The 21,181-nt window shown below is 34.6% G+C and overlaps 1 protein-coding gene across 1 annotated transcript in view; it reads left to right on the top strand.

Moving 5' to 3' along the window:
* Positions 1-8,928: 8,928 nt before the first annotated feature.
* LOC107017781 (mitochondrial substrate carrier family protein C) overlaps positions 8,929-21,181 on the top strand; it is a 22,037-nt gene continuing 9,784 nt past the window's right edge. Inside the window, exons 1-5 of the mRNA XM_015218041.2 lie at positions 8,929-10,382; positions 15,783-16,200; positions 18,404-18,548; positions 19,855-19,970; positions 20,057-20,135. Coding sequence (XP_015073527.1) covers positions 9,272-10,382; positions 15,783-16,200; positions 18,404-18,548; positions 19,855-19,970; positions 20,057-20,135 — 1,869 coding nt within the window. The 5' untranslated portion in view covers positions 8,929-9,271. The remainder of the gene's footprint in view (positions 10,383-15,782; positions 16,201-18,403; positions 18,549-19,854; positions 19,971-20,056; positions 20,136-21,181) is intronic.

The raw sequence follows: 21,181 nt of genomic DNA, 5'->3' as shown, positions 1-21,181 counted from the left end.
AGTCTCCGATGTATGAGAGGTTCTAGGGGTCATCAAGTGTTCTACGGTATCTTACGGTTCACCATTAGAAATCTAGATTTCTAATATTTAGTTTACGAAGGACCATTACAGTCTGTGGTCCCTTGTATGGATTGTACATGGGGTCGCGAAGAATGATTCATGAGTTTTTTTAAGGGTTATTTAGGATTTTTTTCTACTCTTGTAACTCCTAAACTATGTTGTTTTTAGACTATTTCTCTCTAAACCTGAAGTCTTCTTCTCCAAGTTTTTCTCAAGGTGATTCAAGGGTTCCTTCAAGCTTAAAGTCTCTTTTATAGATTCTAAGCTAGGGTTTCATCAAGGTGTATGAGAAGTTCATTGATGAGTTCTTAATCACCTATTAAGTCACAAAGAACCTCAAATTCTCTTTTATGATTCTTGGTCGAATTCCGTGGTTTTTTGATTTTCTCATGACTTCAATTGTATATGAAGCCATAAGAAAATCATATTTTAGTATTTTCAATGATATTCACATGAATCCATTTTATACAAGTATTTTATGATTATGAACAATGCTTTAAAAATATGCATGTATTATGAATTGAAGAATTTATGAATTGATGATACTTTTAGATAAGACAATAGACATAAAATCACCACTGAACGTGTCCTGGATTTTTAAAAATATACCTTTGACCACAAAACAATTTTGAACAGATATTATTATGATATCATTTTTCGTCCTGCTGATATAGAGAGTGGTCTGCTCTCTCTCAAAGAGAGTGATCAACCTAAAATAACTATTATAATTTTATTTAGTATTTTATCATAGAATATATTTTATTATTATTTTGACTTTCTTCCTTTTTATTTTTTTCTCTTTCTTTCTTCTAACTTCTTCAAAAATTTATTGTCATCTCCATTGAAGCTTCTCACTTTCAATGTCACCATTTTTACCACAACTTTACCTTCATTTTATAGTACTAGTAGTTTTACTCTCTTTAATTTTAAAGCTTTATCTAAATATTTTCTTACATTTCGAACAATTTGATTGATCCACTAGATATTAAGATGATTAGGAAGTATAATATAGTTTCTTTAATAATTTCAATCAAGTTCTTTCAATTTTTGCGGAATTCATTGATTCTATTAAAACTATCAATTCTAATTTTGAAGTTATACGAAAATGAATAGTTGATGATACCTTCAAACTTCTAAATTTTCTTTAAAAAATAATAAATTTTGTTATCAATAACTCAATAAAGTCTAAAAAATAGTATGAACACTATTAAGAATTGGAGAAGAAGAAAAAGAAAAGAAAAATAGGAACGGGTTCAAGTTGACGTGGGGGTGGGGTGAGGGTGGGAGGTGAAGAAAAATAAAGACGATGGAGGGATGAATCACTTGAAAGTAGGAGGTGGAAGATGAAGTAAAATTTAAGATGAAATCAAAATTAAAATAACTCAATAAGTAAGAGAGGGAAAAAAATAAAGAAAACAAAAGATAAAAAAAACTTATATGAAAAAGTTACATTTTAAATTAAATTAACACGTGTCGTGCAATGATTGGTGTGTGAACACACTTGCTTCTTAAAATCTGTGGTTGATCCAAAATGATGGAAAAAAGGTCTGAAATGTATCAAAATTGTTGTTACGATACCAAACTTTATAGTGGACCTTTTAGCCCCTGCACTATTTAATAGTGTATTTTAAAGGTATATTTGTACCCACATGGACATAAAAAATATTGCATAATCCATGTGGGCACATGTATACCTTTAAAATACATTACTAAATAGTGTAGGTGGTAAAAGGTCCTCCATAAAGTTTGATCGTAACAACAATTTTAACCTAGGTTGAAGTACTTTTAGACCATTTTCCCAAAAGTGATATGATAATATCTGTTCAAAATTGTTTAGTGGGGTAATAGGAGGGTTGCAAGGTTAATGTGTCATTACAAAAATTTTAGACAACTTCAATAGTGACTTGATGTCTTTTCTCTTTATATAAAGTATCAAGCATGTTTTATGAAATTGAATGCTTCCAACAAAAGTAATTCTAATTATGACAAATAATCATGATTTAGAGTTTTAGATAAGTGTCTTTATGAGTAAGTTATGAAATCATAATTTAAAGAAACTATTCTTAGGATTATAGAGCTTATGAACGATTTGGTATTACTAGATTATTACCATTTCAAAGATTATGAATAAGATATGATTGTGCATGTTTTCCGTTGAGGGTTTACTTAACACTGGTGAAATTTAGAATGGAGATTACCCATTAGTAGAGATAGAATATTTTAGAAGCAATCACCTTGTCGCATAACTACATGCCCCCATAGGATTTGTCTCAAATAGACACTATCTACTGGATCCAAGTAAGCTCATGATTATGGTCCTCACCTTGACAAGTAGGATACTCTCTTTTCAGTGTGGGAGAAGGATGCTGAACTCCAAGTTATAACTCACATGTAGTGGTGTCAAATGGGCGGGTTGGGTTGAAATTGTAAATATTAAAATGGGTTGAATATAAATCGGGTTGGATCTTGAACCGCCTAAGTTTACTTTGGGCTCAAATGGGCTAAAAAAACGGGTTAGGTCTTGATCCGCCCAATTTGACCCCATTAATATCAATAATTTAACATATTAATATTTAACTTTTATAATCACAATTTGAATTTCCTCTCAAGTATATTTTGTTAAAAAAGTAACAAATGGATAGATAAATCCTAAAAGATGTTAAATATATAATAATTCATACTTTCTATATAGAAACACATCTTAATTAAAAGTTTTGAAATGGGTTGAAATTGGAGATTGAATTGTGCTCAACTGAGAATTCTCTTCAAACGGGTTAAGTTTAAATGGGTTGAGATTGAACCTAATTCAAATCATCATGAGCACAACCCTTAAAATTCTGGACGGGTTGGGCGGGTTGCCTATGTTTGGGTTCATTTTTTACACCCCTACTTAAATGGTTTATGTTGGTTAACGGTATATCTCAGATATGTAATTACAAAGAGTTATGATTTACTCATGATATGATTATGACTCCTTTCAGAATATTGTATTGACTTTTACTCCATTTTACGAACTCAACTTATCATATTACTATCAGGTTTTGCTTGGTCATATATTATTATATTATTATGTCTTTATATTCATGTATCTTTTGTCATGGTCAATACATTTCGAGTACTGACCATATATATCTCATGTGCCTATATTGTTTTATAATATTGGTTCCATGACCTATCAGTTTGCAGCTAGCACATATTCTGATCAAATTGTCTAGATTTGGTGAATTCTCATACTTCAAGCATATGGCGACATTTATGTGTGATGTCATTTTAGACTTTACTTCGGTTTCATATTGTTCTAGTGAGCTAGGGCTTGTCCTAGACACACTTATGCAGTAGCGACTTATTGTCAAACCTTAGTATTTCCGAACTTTTTCACTGTACTCTAATTCTCAATTTTATGTTAGTTTATCTCTTGAAACTTATTTTGTATCATCTATTCATTTTAGTTATGTTGCTATCTTAGAGTCATGCTATGCCATGTGGTTCGTTTAGACTCTTTTTGAATTTTATTCACCATTACACGTTTAGGGGATAGTCTTGGATTGTAACAAGCCTTCATCTCCTAAAAGTTCTTCTCACAACCCTCAAACCACTAGAACATATTCTTCTAAGTTAGCCCAGTCAAATGAGCAACAAGAAAGAATTTCAACAAATCTTCTATAGCAACCGACTAAATCCCAAAAGCTCCTAATATTCTCTAGACTAGTGGGCCTAGGCCAGTTCTTCACTGGATCAATCCTTTGAGATTTAACATGAATACCCTCACCAGAAACAACATACCGAAGAGATGTAACTAATCTCAACCAAAATTTGCACTTAGAGAATTTAGTGACGAGTTTGTTTGTCATCAAGGACCTGATGAAAAAATTCTAGTGTGACCAACATGCTCCTCCTCACTGTGGGAATAAATCAAGACATCATGTATGAAAAGAATAACATACACGTTGAGAAACTATTTGAAAACTTTATTCCTGAGGTCCATAAAAACTACTTAATGATTTGTTAGCTTAAATGATATAACAAGAAACTCATAATGACCATGTCGAGTTTGGAAGGTTGTCTTCAGAATGCCACACTCTCTAACCTTCAACTAATAGTATCTAGATATGAGATCAATCTTAGAGAAACAAGTGACACCCTAAATTTGGTCAAACATATAAAAATTATGGGAAGGAGATACATATTCCTAATTGTGACCATATTTAATTGGCAGTAGTCAATGAAACATTGTGAGAGAATCATCTTTTTACGAACAAAAAGTACTAGGCACCTTATGAGGAAATACTAGGTCTAATGAGTACCTTATCTAGGAGGTTTTTTCAACTATTCATTGAATGTATTTAACTCAACTGAATCCATTCTATATAGAGTAATAGAGATATGATCGATGCATGTGAGGAAAAGTGTCTATCCTAACGTATATCTCTTTGTTCGGGGGGACTTCGAGAAGATTATATAGAAAGACCTTTGAGAACTCGCCTAAGAGATGGGGTCTCAACGTTCTGTTACCCCCATTGCCCTACCTTGCTGGGGGGAAATCCTTTAGTGCATGACCTGCTTGCCAATATTTATAGCACACATTCCTACCATAAAAACACTCATCAGGGTAATTATTACCACCATTGTTGCAAATAGGTAAGGTGGATACCCCTTAACAACAATGCCATGATATTGAGAGTCAAACTCTTTTCCTCCCTAAACATTTCTATGTTTAGGTGTTGGTGCAATGGCTGAAAATGTAGCTCGTCCAGATGACCTCTACTAAAAGATGATTGGTTCCCATTTTCGATCCTTTGCAGACTAAACTTTTACTTTGATGTTTTGTCCCTCTTATTATGGAACTCCTCTTTCTCCTTTAACTTATTGGTTTAGCCTCATGTACAAGAATCATCGTTCGGCTATGTCCATACCCCTAATCAACATCATTGTTTTTTTTTCTTTATTCAAAAGTTAGGAGAGCCTAGACGCGAACAAACTCATCATGTTCCTCATATTAGTTACCATCTTTGTAACCTTGCGAGACAACTATGTGAACTTAAGATTGTACTCCTGTACACTCATAAAACCTTAATCTAGATTGAGAAACTTTTGAGTCTTATTTTCTCTCAACATTTGAGGAAATAAATACCTTAAGAAGGTGTTTTTAAAAATAACCCACCTTGGAGGGGTAACATTTTCTCCCCTAATCTTCTTCCACGAATTAAGCAATATTCTTGAGACATCCTTAAGTTGGTTAGTGGAAAGCTCAAAGTTCTCTAGTTCACCCACATGCACCACTTGAAAGAACTTCTAAACCTCTTCAACAAAGTTTTATGGATCCTCATTAAGCTTTGACTTGATGAACTCAAATGGATTCATCCTAAGAAATTTTGGATCCTAGAAGTGTCTGGATAACCTAACGACCTGTAGAGATTACTCTTTGATGGAAAACTAAATTGTTATTGCATGAGAAACCATATGAAATGGCATTGCGAGACTCAATATTTGCAATATTTGCATGAGAAAGCTGCATAACATGTGCATTGTACTCCTTGGTCCAACTAGAACTAGTGGCAGCTGAGAATTCCAATTTATTCAACGAGACATGCTCCATTTATAATATTCATTGTACGACGAACAAATCTTCATGGAGTCATGATCTGAAACATGAAATAAAAGAAGGAAATATAGTTAAACTCTATCGCATGACTAAGAACATAAAAGAAGGGTAATATTTCTTAAGACATTCTATGGCCTCTCACTCATATGTGTGACATGTCTCACAACTATGAAAAAAAACTCTACTGAATACAACCTATTAGACATTCGATGACATTTGAACCGAATACTCTAATACCAAGTTTTTCACGATTCAAGTTTACATCCTAGTTGTGATAAGCACTTAGAATCACGAATAACCCCAAAGAGACCCTTAGTACTAGCATTCTGCTAATAACTTAACTAACATTCTATAAAGTGCAAGCTAAAGTTATAACATAATCAACTAAAGCAAATACTTAGCGTAATATCCGAATTAAATGACTAAAAATCCATGGAATTGAACAACTAATTTCTTAAGTTAAAACCTTCACTAACTAGAATGAGAGAAGAAATAACTTTTTTGAGGCATGGCCCCATCTGCCTCAAAGCAAAAAAAACTGTCATAATGAAAAACCTAGCTATTGGCTACTCCATGAAGTCCCTGAATGAGCAGGACTTACCAACTGCTAACCGGAAAAGATGTAACTTGCTATCCAAGAATCTATATCACAATAGGATGCATCGAAGAGAAAATATATGGTTTGTACATGAAATATATATCGAGTATATAAGATGACACTCAACATAATCGTTTCGGGTAACCTGTAGCAAGAACTGATGAGTATTTAATAATCATAAATGTAGTGATATAATGAAAGACATTTTAAAACGAGTGTAAGAATATCATTTGAAAACTTGCTTTCAATTGTATAATGGTAAGTCTATTTATGTAGCCTTGAACTGAAATTAGATTTGAATTCTCATAACTTAGAAGAACCATGATGATAATTCAAATATATGAAAATAATGAACTTTTACCGGGGAGTTTCTTACTATCGACAAACACCATGAAACATCTCTGGTAAATTGATTATAATGTGTTTTTTACTCTTGCCTCAAAATTTTGAACAGTTGGTGCCATTGGAAAGATCATGACCCAAATACCTTTAATTTAATAGGTAATAGGACACACAAGTCTTTAAATTCTAAGAGACATGTTTGTCTAAAGTTGATCCCTACATGATCTCATGCAAAAACTTAATTGGTAGGATGGCTTTGAACTCGACTTAGTGCTAGAGGTTTTTTATGACCCTAATTCACATCTAATACACTCCCCTAACTTAAAGTTTAGCTTAACATCTAAGTTCATAGAAATTGTTGAGTTTGGGTAAATGCATATGGAGAATGATTTGGATTTTTACATAGAGGTTGTGGGGTGTTGCACTATCTCTCTTCGTATGTTAACACAACCATTGCACCATTATTATTTTCACAACTTTTATCTTTTATGTGAGATGTCTTGACCGGTCAGTACTCTACCCCATGGAACATAGTTGGTCTAAGAATAGAACTTGTATTTAAGTTTCGGTGACATCTTATTACACAAGACTCAAGATGCAAATCTCTATTTCATTCACCCTGCACTAATACGATGAGTGAACCAATATCATGTGTTATGTTACTTAACTTACATTCCAAGCATTCCATCTTATTCTGCTCAACATGAACCCTTTAGACTCCATGGTTTATCTCCAACCCTCTAGCTTAACGTTAACTCCACCACGAGTTTTGTCAATTGGAACTCTGTCTCCGCAAATAAGGCATACCATGGAACCTGGACTTATAATTACTGCATCAATTCATCAAACAACAAGACAAATATAAATAAGCTAAAGGTTGTTCCATGATGCAACTCCATCAAAACACTGAAAAGTACTCAAAGTCTCCTCCCATTGTCCTTACCTAGTCTAAGCTTCATCGTGCATGTCCCTGATCAACTTTGCATACACCATAAGCACACCTAAGCCTTCAAGCATCTCCATAGAGCCTCCCTTGGAATGTTGTCGTAAATCTTTTCTAGGTCGATGAATACCATGTATAAGTCCTTCTTCCTCTCCGTATGATGCCCCACCAATCTCCTTACAAGATGAATGAATTCGGTAATTGAGCATCTTGACATAAATTCGGAAATAGTTAGTCTCCATTGACATTAACTATGTTTTTGTTTCAATTTTATTTTTATTTAAAAAAAAGAAAATTTTACTTAACCAAAAAACTATTATAGAGCTACATCATTTTCAAGGTAAGAGTAAGTTATTAAAAATAAATCTTACTTTCTAGATATCCAAGCTAAAAATACTAGTTGAAACATAGAGAATAAGATTTTCTCAAAAATAATATAAAAGAATGACAAATAAAATGAATCGATGATGATAAATATAAATTATACAAGGATTGCATGGAACTAAATTTCATATGCGTCTAAACAAGTACACAAAGGGACACATAATGCCAAAAGATTTGTCCCATTTCCCACTAGATGCTACGTCACTCAATATTATCCACACTCACCTCTTACCCCAGTCATTATCCAAATCCTCACCTACAAAAATATATATAAATTAAATAAAGCAAAAATAAAGTTTCAAAAATCACTTGAAAAAAAGAAAAAGAAAATAAGAGCGACTTTTTGTTTAGGTTATTTACAAATTTTTTTAGTTTTAAATTATGATTTTTTAATAAGAAATTTTAATTTTTACAAGAGATCTTTATTTTTATAAAATGTAAAAAAATTGTTATTTCTTTTGTTCAATTTGCGAGTAAACAAGTGATCTTATTTCTTTGAAATATAATAATATTTTTTCTTTTCTTTTTTAGTTGTTATAATTTTTTTTTCCAAATTAAACGATAAGAATTTTGATTAATATTTTATGATATATTTTTTCATTATATTAAAATGCTAATATTACAATTTATAATATTTTATATAATTTTTAAATATTTAATTTTAATTTAAAATATTAAATTAATACAATTTAATTTAAATTAAAAAATTAATTAATTTAACTTTTGAAAAACACCAAAAACTAAAAAGAAACAAAGGGAGGAGACAATATTTTTCATTATATATTCCAAATATAGTTAACCGTGCAATAAACTCAAACCACTCCATTGACCCTATGCAAATGCCAAATGTATCAATCATCTATAGTTTTTGTACAAACTAAAAATCTCCTTGTAGTAGGGCTATTCCTGTCATTTTTCTAATTTCTAAGATTATCATATGTCCAATAATTTTATGTATGATATAATCTAAAGAAAAAAAAAGGCTTTTTTTCCTGTTTATTCTCTTAAAAGAATAAAATAAAAAAACCGTTCACAGATCACATCTTCGGAATTTTAGTGGTTTCTAAAATCCTGTTGGATAACATTTTTAGGCAAAACAACATTAGAAACACATTTCTCCATTTTCAAAGAATCTATAATTTCTGTGTATATAACAGTTGTACAGACAGCTCTCACTTTTGGCACCATTATCTTATCTATATGAATGGGGTTGAATTGATTTTTTCTGTTTGAATTGTACTACAGTTAGGGTTTATATGTGGATCTGTTTCTTATTTTGAATTTTTGTGTTTTGTTACTGAGTTCGATTGATTTTTGTACTGGTGTAACAAGTTGTTGAGTGATGGTGGCATCTGGGACTGGAGACCCTGTTGAGTCGTTTCGGAATTCAGTACAATTGGTTAAGAATGCGTTTTCGCCTATAGAGTCAGGTATTAAGAAAGTGGCAAAGGATTTTGAGCATTGTTGGCCTGGTAAAGCTGAGAGTTGTACTAGTAGTGGGTATGGTTTAGATGTCAAGAAAATTAGTGCAAGTAAGCAAGGGGTGGTTAGTGATGAGAAAAAGAAAGGCTTGTTAATAAAGTTACCGATTAAGATGTTTGTTGGAATGTTTGGGAATAATGGGCAGGTTGATAAAGGGGGTAATGTGGTCAGGAAAGGGTTGAAGGAGAAGTATGGTGGTGGCAAAGGGGATGGGAGCTGTGTCAACTGTCTGCAGTTTGATGTTGCTTGGTCATTGTTGATGAATGGTTTTGTTCAGGCTGTTCCTATCCCATTTAAGACTGTGAAAAAGCGGTTTCAGAAGGTGAATCAGGATACTGTTCGGGATGACCTGAAAGGTAATCTGAGGGTAAATGATGTGAAGGAAAAGAAGTCAAGTGATCAGGTTGTTATGGATAACTGTGATCGAGTGAAGCACAAAGAGGAAAAGAATTTATCTTTTGAGTGCTTTCTAGGTTTTCTTTTTGATCAAGTAGCTTTGAATCTTCAAAAATTTGACTTAGGAGTCCAACAACAGGAAGGCCACAGTACCGAGTTCAATCAAATTCCTCCGCCTGCCAATCAGTTTGATCATTTTAAGGTACTAGTCAGTATTTTAGAGGGTAAAAGAGCTGATGTCAATGGATTTCTGGGGAATCTGAATTTTGCAAGAGTAGGAGGTGTTCCTTCAAGTATTGTTGATGTAGATTCTTCTGCGAGAGAGGACAGAGAAGATGGTGTTAATGATATTAGTGGTCAAGAAGAGAGCACTGGAAATTCCGCAAGAAGTTTAGCTAGTGGTTTGCTTAGTATTCCATTATCCAATGTCGAGCGTTTGAGATCAACATTGTCCACAGTTTCAATAACAGAATTAATTGAGCTCTTGCCTCAGTTAGGACGACCTAGTAAAGACCATCCTGACAAGAAAAAACTGATCTCCGTCCAGGACTTCTTCAGATACACAGAAGCTGAAGGTATGCCTCTCTCCTACTTCTTAAGTTGATCTAAAGTTTGTCCCATTCAAGTGAATCTGTCAAAATGACTTTTTCAGCTTTACTTAGTTGTTTCTTTTTGTCAAGAATCAAACAAATAGTGAGATTTCCTCATGTCTGTGTGCCATTCTGTGTTACAGTAGACTGATTATTACTTCAAGTAAGTTTGAGACTTTGAGATTGCTGAATTTGTCAGGATGTCTCAACAGGAAGAGATGATCTTTAGTACTGTACACTAATCTGTGTTAGGTTAGGTAGTTATTCTTTCAGACAATGTTGACTGCTTGCACTGTGATTGCATTCAAGCTCAAACCAGTATTTGGCAAGTTAGTCTGCTCATGTTTTACACATTTATCAGACCCATGAGAAGTTGTCTAGTTTTTTTGATTGAAAATACTGACCATTTTAGCAATCTGTACTAACCTGTCAGTTTATGACTTCCCCATGTGATAGTCATTGGGATGCTATTGTTCGCATTTTGCGATATATAAAGTAAGCTTTAGGTAAAGGACTACTATTCGAGATCGAGCCCATGAGGTCATTTATTGTCTTGAAAAAGTAAGAAACAAAGTGTGGTTGCTCGATCAAGTGCAGAAGCAGAATGTCGAGCAGTGGCTATAGCAACTCGTGAGCTAGTCTGGATCAAACCGTTGCTGGGAGAACTAATGATTAAGACAACAATTAGGGAAGACTAGCTAAGAGGATTTGAGATTGCTAGAGCTGGAAGGAATAGCTTGAAGATAATTCACCTTCACTATGCAAATGACACACTTATATTCTGTGATCCCGAAGAGGAGCATCTCAAAATACTGAGACTGATCTTGGTAATATTTGAAGAAATGTTAGATTTAGGTGTTAACGCGAGGAAAAGCTTCATGTATGCAGTTAATGAAGTGTCAAACATGAAAATCTTATAGACAATCTTAGGGGCTGAAGTGGGTGCTCTACCAACTATATACCTTGGATTGCCTTTGGGGCCAAGTCTAAGTCAACGGAAATCTGAAATGGGGTGATTGAAAAATGTGAGAAGTTCGCAAGGTGGAAGTCCGAATATCTCTCACTAGGTGGAAGATTGCCTTTGATAAACTGTGTGTTGATGCACTTCCAACATACATGATGTCATTATGTCTTGCCCCAACAAGAATCGTCGATTAGTTGGATGCTTATTGGGTAGCATTGGGAGGAAATTTCTATGGAAAGGGAACAAAGACAAGAAGGGGTACCATCTAGTCAAATGAAAGGTCAATGAGAAGAGATTTTGGTGATTGGCGATCAAGAATCAGTGTAAAGCTTTAAGAATTAAATGGCTATGGAAATATTCAAATGAGAATCAGAATCCATGGGGCACAATCATCAAAGTTAAATATGAGGAGAATGATAACTGGATGACCAAGGAGGTCACGTCTTCTTATGCAGGGGCAGACCCACATTGGACATTTCGGGTGCTCGAGCACCCTATGTTGCTCGGACTCTTCAAAATGGCAACGGGTGTGTGTCGGATTCACCAAAAGTGTGTTTTTGAAGAATCCGAGACGGGTGCGGCATCAAAAGTGAAAAGTCCGTGCAACTAAGCGAGCACCCATTAATTTCGTATCGGACTATATATATTTATATAAAAAATTGAAAGAATGATATAAAATATAAACATGAGCACCCAGTGCACAAGTAGTCGTTTGGTTCAGTGGTCATTTGTGGGTGCTTAAGTTTGATTATTGCATTTGCATCTTGGTTGGATTCTCACTGTAAGCATTATTTTTCTAACTATTTTGAATACCAGCTCTTCTATTGACCTTTTATTTTTCTCTCCTTCTGTTGATTGTTCTTTTTACACTTCTTTTTTTTTTTTTTTGGATAAAAAGGATATTTTATATAATATAATTAAGTGGCTACATTATCACAAGTACTAGTGATTACAGCTAGGTTACCAAAACAGACTAACTTATTACAAGTAGTTATAGTAATTAGTTTAGTAGTAGAGACTCCTGCTTGATCTGCCTGTACTATAGCTAGGACCGAGCTTGGAGGAGTTGATATTTTAAATACCAGCTCTTCTATTGACCTTTTATTTTTCTCTCCTTGTGTTGATTGTTCTTTTTACACTTTTTTTTTTTTTTGGATAAAAAGGATATTTTATATAATATAATTAAGTGGCTACACAATCACAAGTACTAGTGATTACAGATAGGTTACCAAAACAGGCTAACTTATTACAAGTAGTTCTAGTAATTAGTTTAGTAGTAGAAACTCCTGCTTGATCTGCCTGTACTTACAACCGAGCTTGGAGGAGTTGATATATTAGCATCATGTAACTTTTTCATTATTCAAATAATATTTATCATAGTATTATTGTATTAATATTTTTTGCTACTGTATTTTAATTTGATTGTCTATTTTATGACAAGTCATAGATTTGTTTACTTATATTTTGTAACGATAATCAGTAGTCAGGGGAGCACCCACGACGTTAAAATCCTGGATCTGCCACTGATCTTATGGTGTTAGCTTATAGAAATCTACCAGATTTTGTGGAATGGATTCAAAGCTAATACCATAATCAAAGTGGCAGATGGAGTTAGAACTATTTTGGAAGGATTATTAGCATGAAGCAGGCAACATCGAGAGACTATTCTTAGATATTGACAACCTATTTTACATCAGCAGAATTGTGGACACCCTAAAGGTGGAATTTTGTGTTCGGAGACTCCTCTATGATTGGGAAATACCAAGAGTAACAGAATTCTTCAGCACCATTGACCAATTTAGTGGTTTGAAGGCAGGACAAGACATTCTATAGTGGCAGGTTAATAGTAATGGAACTTCTAAAATAAATGCGGCCTATAGGAAGATAAACCAACCAAACCAGCAGATACTCCAATGCCTTGGAAACACATGTGGAAAGCCAAAATGCCACACAAAGTAGTTTGCTTTGTTTGGTTATTTGCTAAGAAAGCTGTGCTGACACAATATAACTTGGTGAAGAAGGGGATCCCTTTATGTTTCAGATGTTTTATCTGTGGGAAAATTGCATCAACAATGGTCCATCTATTTATACATTGCAAGGTCACAAAGTCAACTGAGGAGATTATTCCAAAGTCTCAACATATCTTGGTCCATGCCTGGGAAAATCATAGAAGCATTACATAGTTTGGAAGAAGCAGGAGTACAACTAAGAATAGGAACAACAAGAGAATTGTACCTGCAGCTATATGGTGCACAATATGGAAAGAGAAGAACCTTAGAGTTTTTGAGAATATGGAGAACACTATACAACTAGTCAAAATGAATTGTATTTTGATTTTTGACTTTATATTTTTGGTGCAAGTATATACGCTTATGATACCGTCTCTATCATTGATGTCTTAGACTCATTATAGTGATAGGACAGTAGGTTTATGAGATATTTTGTAAATATGGTTTCAGTAAAACCCATGTGTTGTGTTAAAGAAATAGAAGCAATTGCCAATGTCAAAAAAAGAGAAAAAAACAGTGAGACATGGAACATGTCTGATAGATAACTGCATAATATATTATGATTGTGTCTATCTGGCTGTATTTTGCAATGAGATTGTGCTAGAAGATGTGGGTGGACAAATGAACTTGAATATACAAAAGTGAAAACACAAGAAATGAATGAAACATAGCTTGTACTAGATTTTGACTTGTAATGATAAGAATAACTAAAAATTTCTCTAGAAGAATATTTTTGGTAATGTGGAGTTGGATGAGATTGCAAGTTAAAGGAAACAAAGAGGTACCTGGATCATTTTTCCAGTATCTGAGCAACTATCGACGTGGTTGAAGTAAATGATTCCTTCTATTATGTGCACCTTTTAATTTTACTTTATTATTGTTATTATCATCATTATTACTGTTATTGTTATAAGGCCAAATACATAGACAAACACTCAAACTTGACTGAGTTTCTCATATAGATACTTAAATTAGGTGTACGACCTATTAAACTTACTATGTCGTCAAAAGTCTGCCTTTTAGATAGATACATATATTTTAAAATTCTACACAACTGAAAGTGTGTGAATGTCACGCGCAGTGACATATATTATTATTGTTGTTGTTATTGGGCCAAATACATAGACAAACACGTAAACTTGTCTGAATTTTTCATATACACTTGAACTAGATGTCCTACATATTTGAACAACTTATGTTATCAAAAATATGCCTATTTAATACATATTTGACAACTCTGAACAACCTTAAGTGTGTGAATGTCACTTGCTGGGACGTGGCAAATGAAACAAATGAAATTAACACACATCAGTAAGGAAAAAAAACGACACGGGACAATAAAGACATTGTTCTTTTTTTTTGTTTCTTCTCTACTGCTGTCTGCTGGAGCTTACCAGCCATATACAATTGAAGTAGCCACTGTCCGATTCACCCTTCATGTTCAGCTCATTAGGCAGGATTAGTCGTGCTCCTCTTTGTGGTCATGCTGAAGCTTTTCTCCATAGACTTTCTCGCCTAACATGGAGGTACATGGAAGTTTGACCATGGGGAGTAGAACTTCATTGGTATTGGCCAGTGAGAGCGATTTCCTCCTAATGAGAACATGACTGCAAATAATTGTATGCTCTGAAGTACATTGTGATTTCCTCACTTTCTTGCTCTGATAACAGAAGTAGCTTGATCAATATCCAATAGTTGTGGGACCATAAAAATAACCTGATGAAATTAATATAGAAAAGTAAGACTTTTATGGCCTAATTTTCAGTAGCTGTTTTATCGAATTTGACTTTGCCTGGGGAAATACGGCAAGTTGAGCTTGGAGTCATAATTGCCAACATGAAAAAGTTGGTTGAGATTGAACGATTCTGATATCTCATGAAGAGGCTTCCATTGAGGGACCATATTTTAAAAAAGATATGACTACTTAAAAGAAGGAGGATGCAATGGCCTGATAAAAAAAATAAAAGGAGAGAAGATGATGACCACTAACCAAATCTCAAACATAGTTTTTCGAAGGAAAATTAAAAGACAATGGGCGGAAAAATCATTTTTGAAAGTGAAGTTTCATAGTTTCCACTTCCAGAGAGCATATACCTTGTTATGTAACTTAGAGCAATTGCATGCTTCCAAATTGGTTACTGTTCCATGTCAACAGTATGTGTTTTGGTAGGCACAATATTTCCCAGCTTTAGGCGTTGAATAGTTCAGACCCTAAGATATGGTGTCTATATGAATTACTTGCTTGGAAAAGTTTAGGGGGGCTCTATATATTGGTCTTTGTTAATATTATTATTTTCTTTAGGTCGGGATGCTGCTGCCAGCAACGTACAAGAACTCCACAATAAGTAAATTTCAGCAACTAAATTTCCATATTGTCAGACATGCCCTTAGTTTTGTGTTGTAACCTTGCAGGGAAGAGATTCTTTGAGGAATTGGATAGAGATGGTGATGGTCAAGTCACGTTGGAAGATCTTGAAATTGCTATGAGAAAGAGAAAGTTGCCAAAGAGATATGCCCATGAACTCATGCGTCGTGCTAGAAGTCACTTGTTCTCAAAATCTTTTGGGTGGAAACAATTTCTTTCGTTGATGGAACAGAAGGAGCCTACCATCCTGCGGGCTTATACTAGTCTTTGTTTGAGCAAGTCAGGCACATTGCAGAAGAGTGAGATACTTGCCTCACTAAACAATGCAGGACTACCAGCAAATGAAGACAATGCTATTGCCATGATGCGATTTCTAAGTGCGGATGCAGAGGAGTCTATTTCCTATGGACATTTCCGGAACTTTATGCTGTTGCTTCCATCAGATCGGCTTCAAGAAGATCCTCGGTAGAATATCTTTACCTTTTTATAATGATATGATACATCATGGCATTTGAGAATTTGTTAGTATATAAAACAGAAAGATGTCAGAATATAAAAGAAAGTTACAGTTATGAGCTTCTTGTTTAGGTTTGCTTTGGTGGAAAGCCAGCTTTTGGGTTTCATTACATAACACATCCCACGTTTTGGTTGGGGAAGCTAGATTTTTCGTGAGTTGATTAGAAGCTTCTCTGTGCGATTCTTTTTAAGACAATATTCAACTGTTAATCATGTCTCCTATTGCCTGATCATCTGAAGATCAATTGCTAGTAGTAGTGGTACTATTGCACGAGATTAATCACTGTTCATGTTTATGCTGGTGGAAATGCAACTAGAAAAGATGTTGTAGGGGCATAACTTGGAAAAAGAAGTTACTCAGATGGTATATGTTGAGTTTTATAATGTCTACCCCTTTAGATGCCCTTGTGTGTCTGATATGGGACATTATATAACTCGACTGGATAAATGGTTGTTGAGAACGGCAGTTGTCTAATTGTAAAAAGGAAGAGATGGATTATCAAAGTTTTGGGCTGAAAACAGTGCCTTTATTTATGAAGACCAGCAATGAACATGGCTATTTACAGCTTTGCTATACTATTGAAGATGATATTCTTGCATTCTTCTGTAACCTGTAGCAAAACATGAAAAACATAAATGGACTTATGGAAATATCTGATTAGGATATTTATATATCATCAAAATTCATGTAATACAGGGACTTCTCCAAAGATATGACTTGAGGATACAAAAGTTTTGGGTTTTGGAAGTTGCTGGGTTGGTTCTTCTACATTTTGTCAATTTTGAGACATTATGATCTTAATTATAGTTTTGCCTCATCACAGAAGTAGTAGCAAGAGACACAACAGATGTGAGAAACATCCAGCAATTCTATATCGGAGAGTTCAGATTATAATTTGAGGGCATTTAATATTTCCCCCTTTTGAAAATATATTTTTGTATGAGTCAATTTTAGTCGGCAATTGACGGTAAGATCCCCTATAATATAGTTACATAACTGCAGATCCCTATACAAAGGAGTTCCTCCCTAGCCTCTAGGGCTTTAGCTCAATGGTAAGAGTGCAAATCGCGATATGTGGGTTCGGCGCATGTCATGAGTTTTAATCATTCTGTGTACAAACCATGGTATTTAGTTGGGAACGGTAGAGGTGCAGTTCCATTATCCACTGAGTTTCAAATCGTGCCCCAGTTGGCTCTTGGGGATGTCTTGGTTATCATTTATCATAGAAAAGAGTGTTTTCCAGGTTGCACATGGAGTATAGTTGTGCACCACTGAATATGCCTGGAGTGATTAGATCATCTGCACTTGAAGAACTTGATTTTCTTTCCTTTCGAAAAAGCTGTACAGTTCAGCATGTTGTTGCTACCTGCTTTAAGGGAATCACATGCAATGCTCATTCATGTTCCTACCTCGCTTTTGCTTCGAAGTCTGTTGATGGTTTTACCGCATTTGGAAGTATCCACATTAGCAACATTACCAGTTTCAACAACAACAAAAGAAAAGTATCCACATTAGCAAAGTAAATGCATTATCTGCACATTGTAAATAAATTAGCAAAGTAAAGGCAGTATCTGCACATAGTAAATAAATTAAGCATCGAGTTAAATAACAATTGCTGTTCATGTAAAGACGATCTACATCTCTCCCCTTAAATTAACTCAAAAGAAAGGAAGCAAATTGATGCATTTGGGTCCCTTTTGCTGTTAGTATAGCAATTAGCATCTGTCTGCAGATGAAAGGGACCTTGATATTTGGGACACATTTTGCAGTTGAAGAATGTTGAAGCACAAAATTAGCGAAAAGAAAAGAGATGTAGAACAATTAGTATGATGAGATAGATTTTGTAAGTGGAATGTTTTAATAGTCGATTAGAAAACGGCGGAAGATGTGTGTTAGTAAATTTCAGATCAAAATTTGTTATATTCTTGATATCAATTTTTCATTTTTGTATGTAGATGCACGTGGCAAGTTCAGTTGCCATTTTTTGTGTGTCTAACCATTATTTTGTTGATGGTACATGCAATTGTTATTATTGCAAAGCCTGACTGTTACTCTCTCTTTAATTGATACTATGGAGTTTTACTTCAAGGCATACATCGGTTTCTAAACATTTTTGCATATGTTGGTGTTTTGGTGGTGTGTAACGTACAGAAATATCTGGTTTGAGGCTGCTACAGTGGTTGCTGTTCCTCCACCTGTAGAAATTCCTGCTGGAAATGTCCTGAAATCAGCATTAGCAGGAGGACTTTCCTGTGCATTGTCTACAGCGTTAATGCACCCCGTGGATACAGTTAAGGTATTTTTGTTTTCCAGAAGCATTTACTTGTTTGAGTTTCTATCATATTCTAGAGCAGTCAGTTACTTATTGCCTTCTTGTGTAAATGATAAATGGTGTTATTGTTTGAATTTCCAGTATAAAAAGATACCTAGAAAGGTAAAATGTGAGTAGATAATCTTGGTAAACAATTTAGAAGAGGCAGCTATTTTGTGCCAAAGAAAATTTGCTTCCTTTTTGGTTTGTGCCAAAAGTATGACTCTTTTTTCCGGCAAATGAAAAGTATTCCTCCAAAATCTTCAAACTATTATAAAATTGATACCACTTCTGATAGTTGCGTGGATTCTTCACTTTTGATGCCTCACCCGTGTCGGATTCTCCAAAGAATACACTACCTTTGGCGAATCCGAGACGCACCCATTGAAATTTTTGAAGAGTCCGAGCAACATAACCAACATGATACTTCAGACTTTATACAACATCTTAGTAACTAATGATTCCACTCCATCACATTTATGACCATTATATAACACATAGTCAATGTAACATCTTATGAGCTTAGTAATTGGTAAAATTAGGTGTAGTTTATTGGAAACGAGGTAGTACTCGACTGTGTTTATTGTTTTATATGATAGTAAACAGACTTATTTGCTTTAATTTTCTCTTCCTTTACCTCAAGCACACCATATAGAGGTTAGGTAGTTGTACTATACATATCTGGTTGCAAGCCTGTATCTACACCGTTTAGAATTAAAATCTTTTTTTTTTAGACAATTTATCCTTCTTGGTCACGAAGTCTAATAAAGGAGAAAGACAGAGTGAACAGGAAGGTCTCTTTAGAGGGTGTTATAGCAAAACATATGACATCTTTGCTCTGTTAATACTTTAGAAGCTTGATAACTGGGTTGTGTTTTTGTTAAACTATGATTTAAAATTATTGTACGTTCTTAAGAAGTATGGGGAAGATGTTGTTAGAGTATATAATTTTCTATTATTGCTGACGTTTTTCCTGCGAAGATGTTTAATTTCTTCTTACCAGTTTCTTGACAGGTAATTAAATTTTTGCAAGGTTGTATTTTTCATCTGATCTTTTTCCTGTTTGGTGTTACATATGTCATGTCTGGAAAGTATCCTATTGTATTATTTGTGATTTACATTATGGTATTCAATGAAGCGTAAGTAACTCTGAATCAAGGTGATAAGTCGGTCATTTATTGTGGCATTATTCTATTGGTGTAGTTGGGTACAATGAAGTTGATTTAGAAAATTAATAAGCGATATTATTAGAGTGAAAATGACATTCTAAAATTTCTGGCTGGTTCCTCAGACACAAGTCCAAGCATCAACACTAACCTTTCCACAAATAATATCAAAGCTTCCTGAACTTGGAGCAAGAGGATTGTACAGAGGTTCGATTCCTGCTATTCTAGGGCAGTTTTCAAGGTTAGTTGTTTTCTTTTTTTGTTCCTCTATCTTGGAAAAAATTTCCTTGTCTGTATCTGAATTGTCAACTTGATTAATTATTGCAGCCATGGACTGCGGACTGGAATTTTTGAAGCAAGCAAGGTTGTGCTGATTAATATTGCTCCTACACTTCCAGAGCTACAGGTAACAGCTTAGCAGTGATTCCTTCCTAGGAATTTCCCTCTCTTCTACATGATACTGTTCAGTTTTCTTCAGATAAGTTTAAAGCAATTCAATAGTACCACACCAAGATGGTGTCATCTTTACAAAATGTGTTGTGGCTATTCATGCAAGCAGGTATTCCCACCACTTTGCACCAAAAAAAATGAAAGAAAACTTTGGACTCTTGACATCAGGTTCTCAACTTGATCAAAGGTTCTCCGTTCTCCTATTTCTTTCTCTCCAAAATAACCAAAAATACAATAAGGCAAGGTCTTCCTTAGTTTCTTCCTACAACTACAAGGCAAGTTACTTTGGAATCATATCCATCTCTATTCTAGGAGCACCCGATGAATGTCAAAACATTAAAGCTGCATATGTCAAAGCCCAGAACTCCGAGAAGCAATGAAGTATGAGGTGGTTGACGTCCCCCAATTTCGGCAAGTGAACTAACCACTATGTATATGCTCCCCCTTGGGTTATCGGTGGTCAAAACAGCCCGTAAGACTTAAATTGAGAAGCGCTGCGTGGATGCTTCTCCCCACTCACTTTTATCCAATTCTATAAACAGTATAGCTATATAATCTCAACAAGAAGAGTACGTTGTCAAGCATTTGCACATATTTCATGTCTTTATTACACGCCCCAGTCAGTATTACCAAAATGATGGAAAAGCTTCAGAGATATTTTTCTGGGATAGCTCAAGTGTGGAAAGAAAGTTTCACTTGGTGATGGGGTGGGCATTTGGGAAAGTGGTTATAGAGATTTGGGGTGGAGGTGAATGCTTTGTGTAGAGGAGTTATTGGTGAGAAGTATGAAATTTTGGAAAGGTTGGAGGACTAAAAATGTTTCACTCCCATGTGAATGTGTCTTATGGATAAACATTTTGAAGTGGTGGGAAGAGTTCAATGAGTATAGATTTCAGGGTGGGTGATGGAAACAAGGTGAGCTTTTGGGAACATAGGTGATTTGGAAATAACATTTTGAGAATTACATTTCCTAACATGCATAGTATTTCTTGCCCCCCCCCC

This window comes from Solanum pennellii, chromosome 4, assembly GCF_001406875.1.
Source record: "Solanum pennellii chromosome 4, SPENNV200".
Taxonomy (NCBI): domain Eukaryota; kingdom Viridiplantae; phylum Streptophyta; class Magnoliopsida; order Solanales; family Solanaceae; genus Solanum; species Solanum pennellii.
This window is presented reverse-complemented; position numbering and strand designations above follow the sequence as displayed.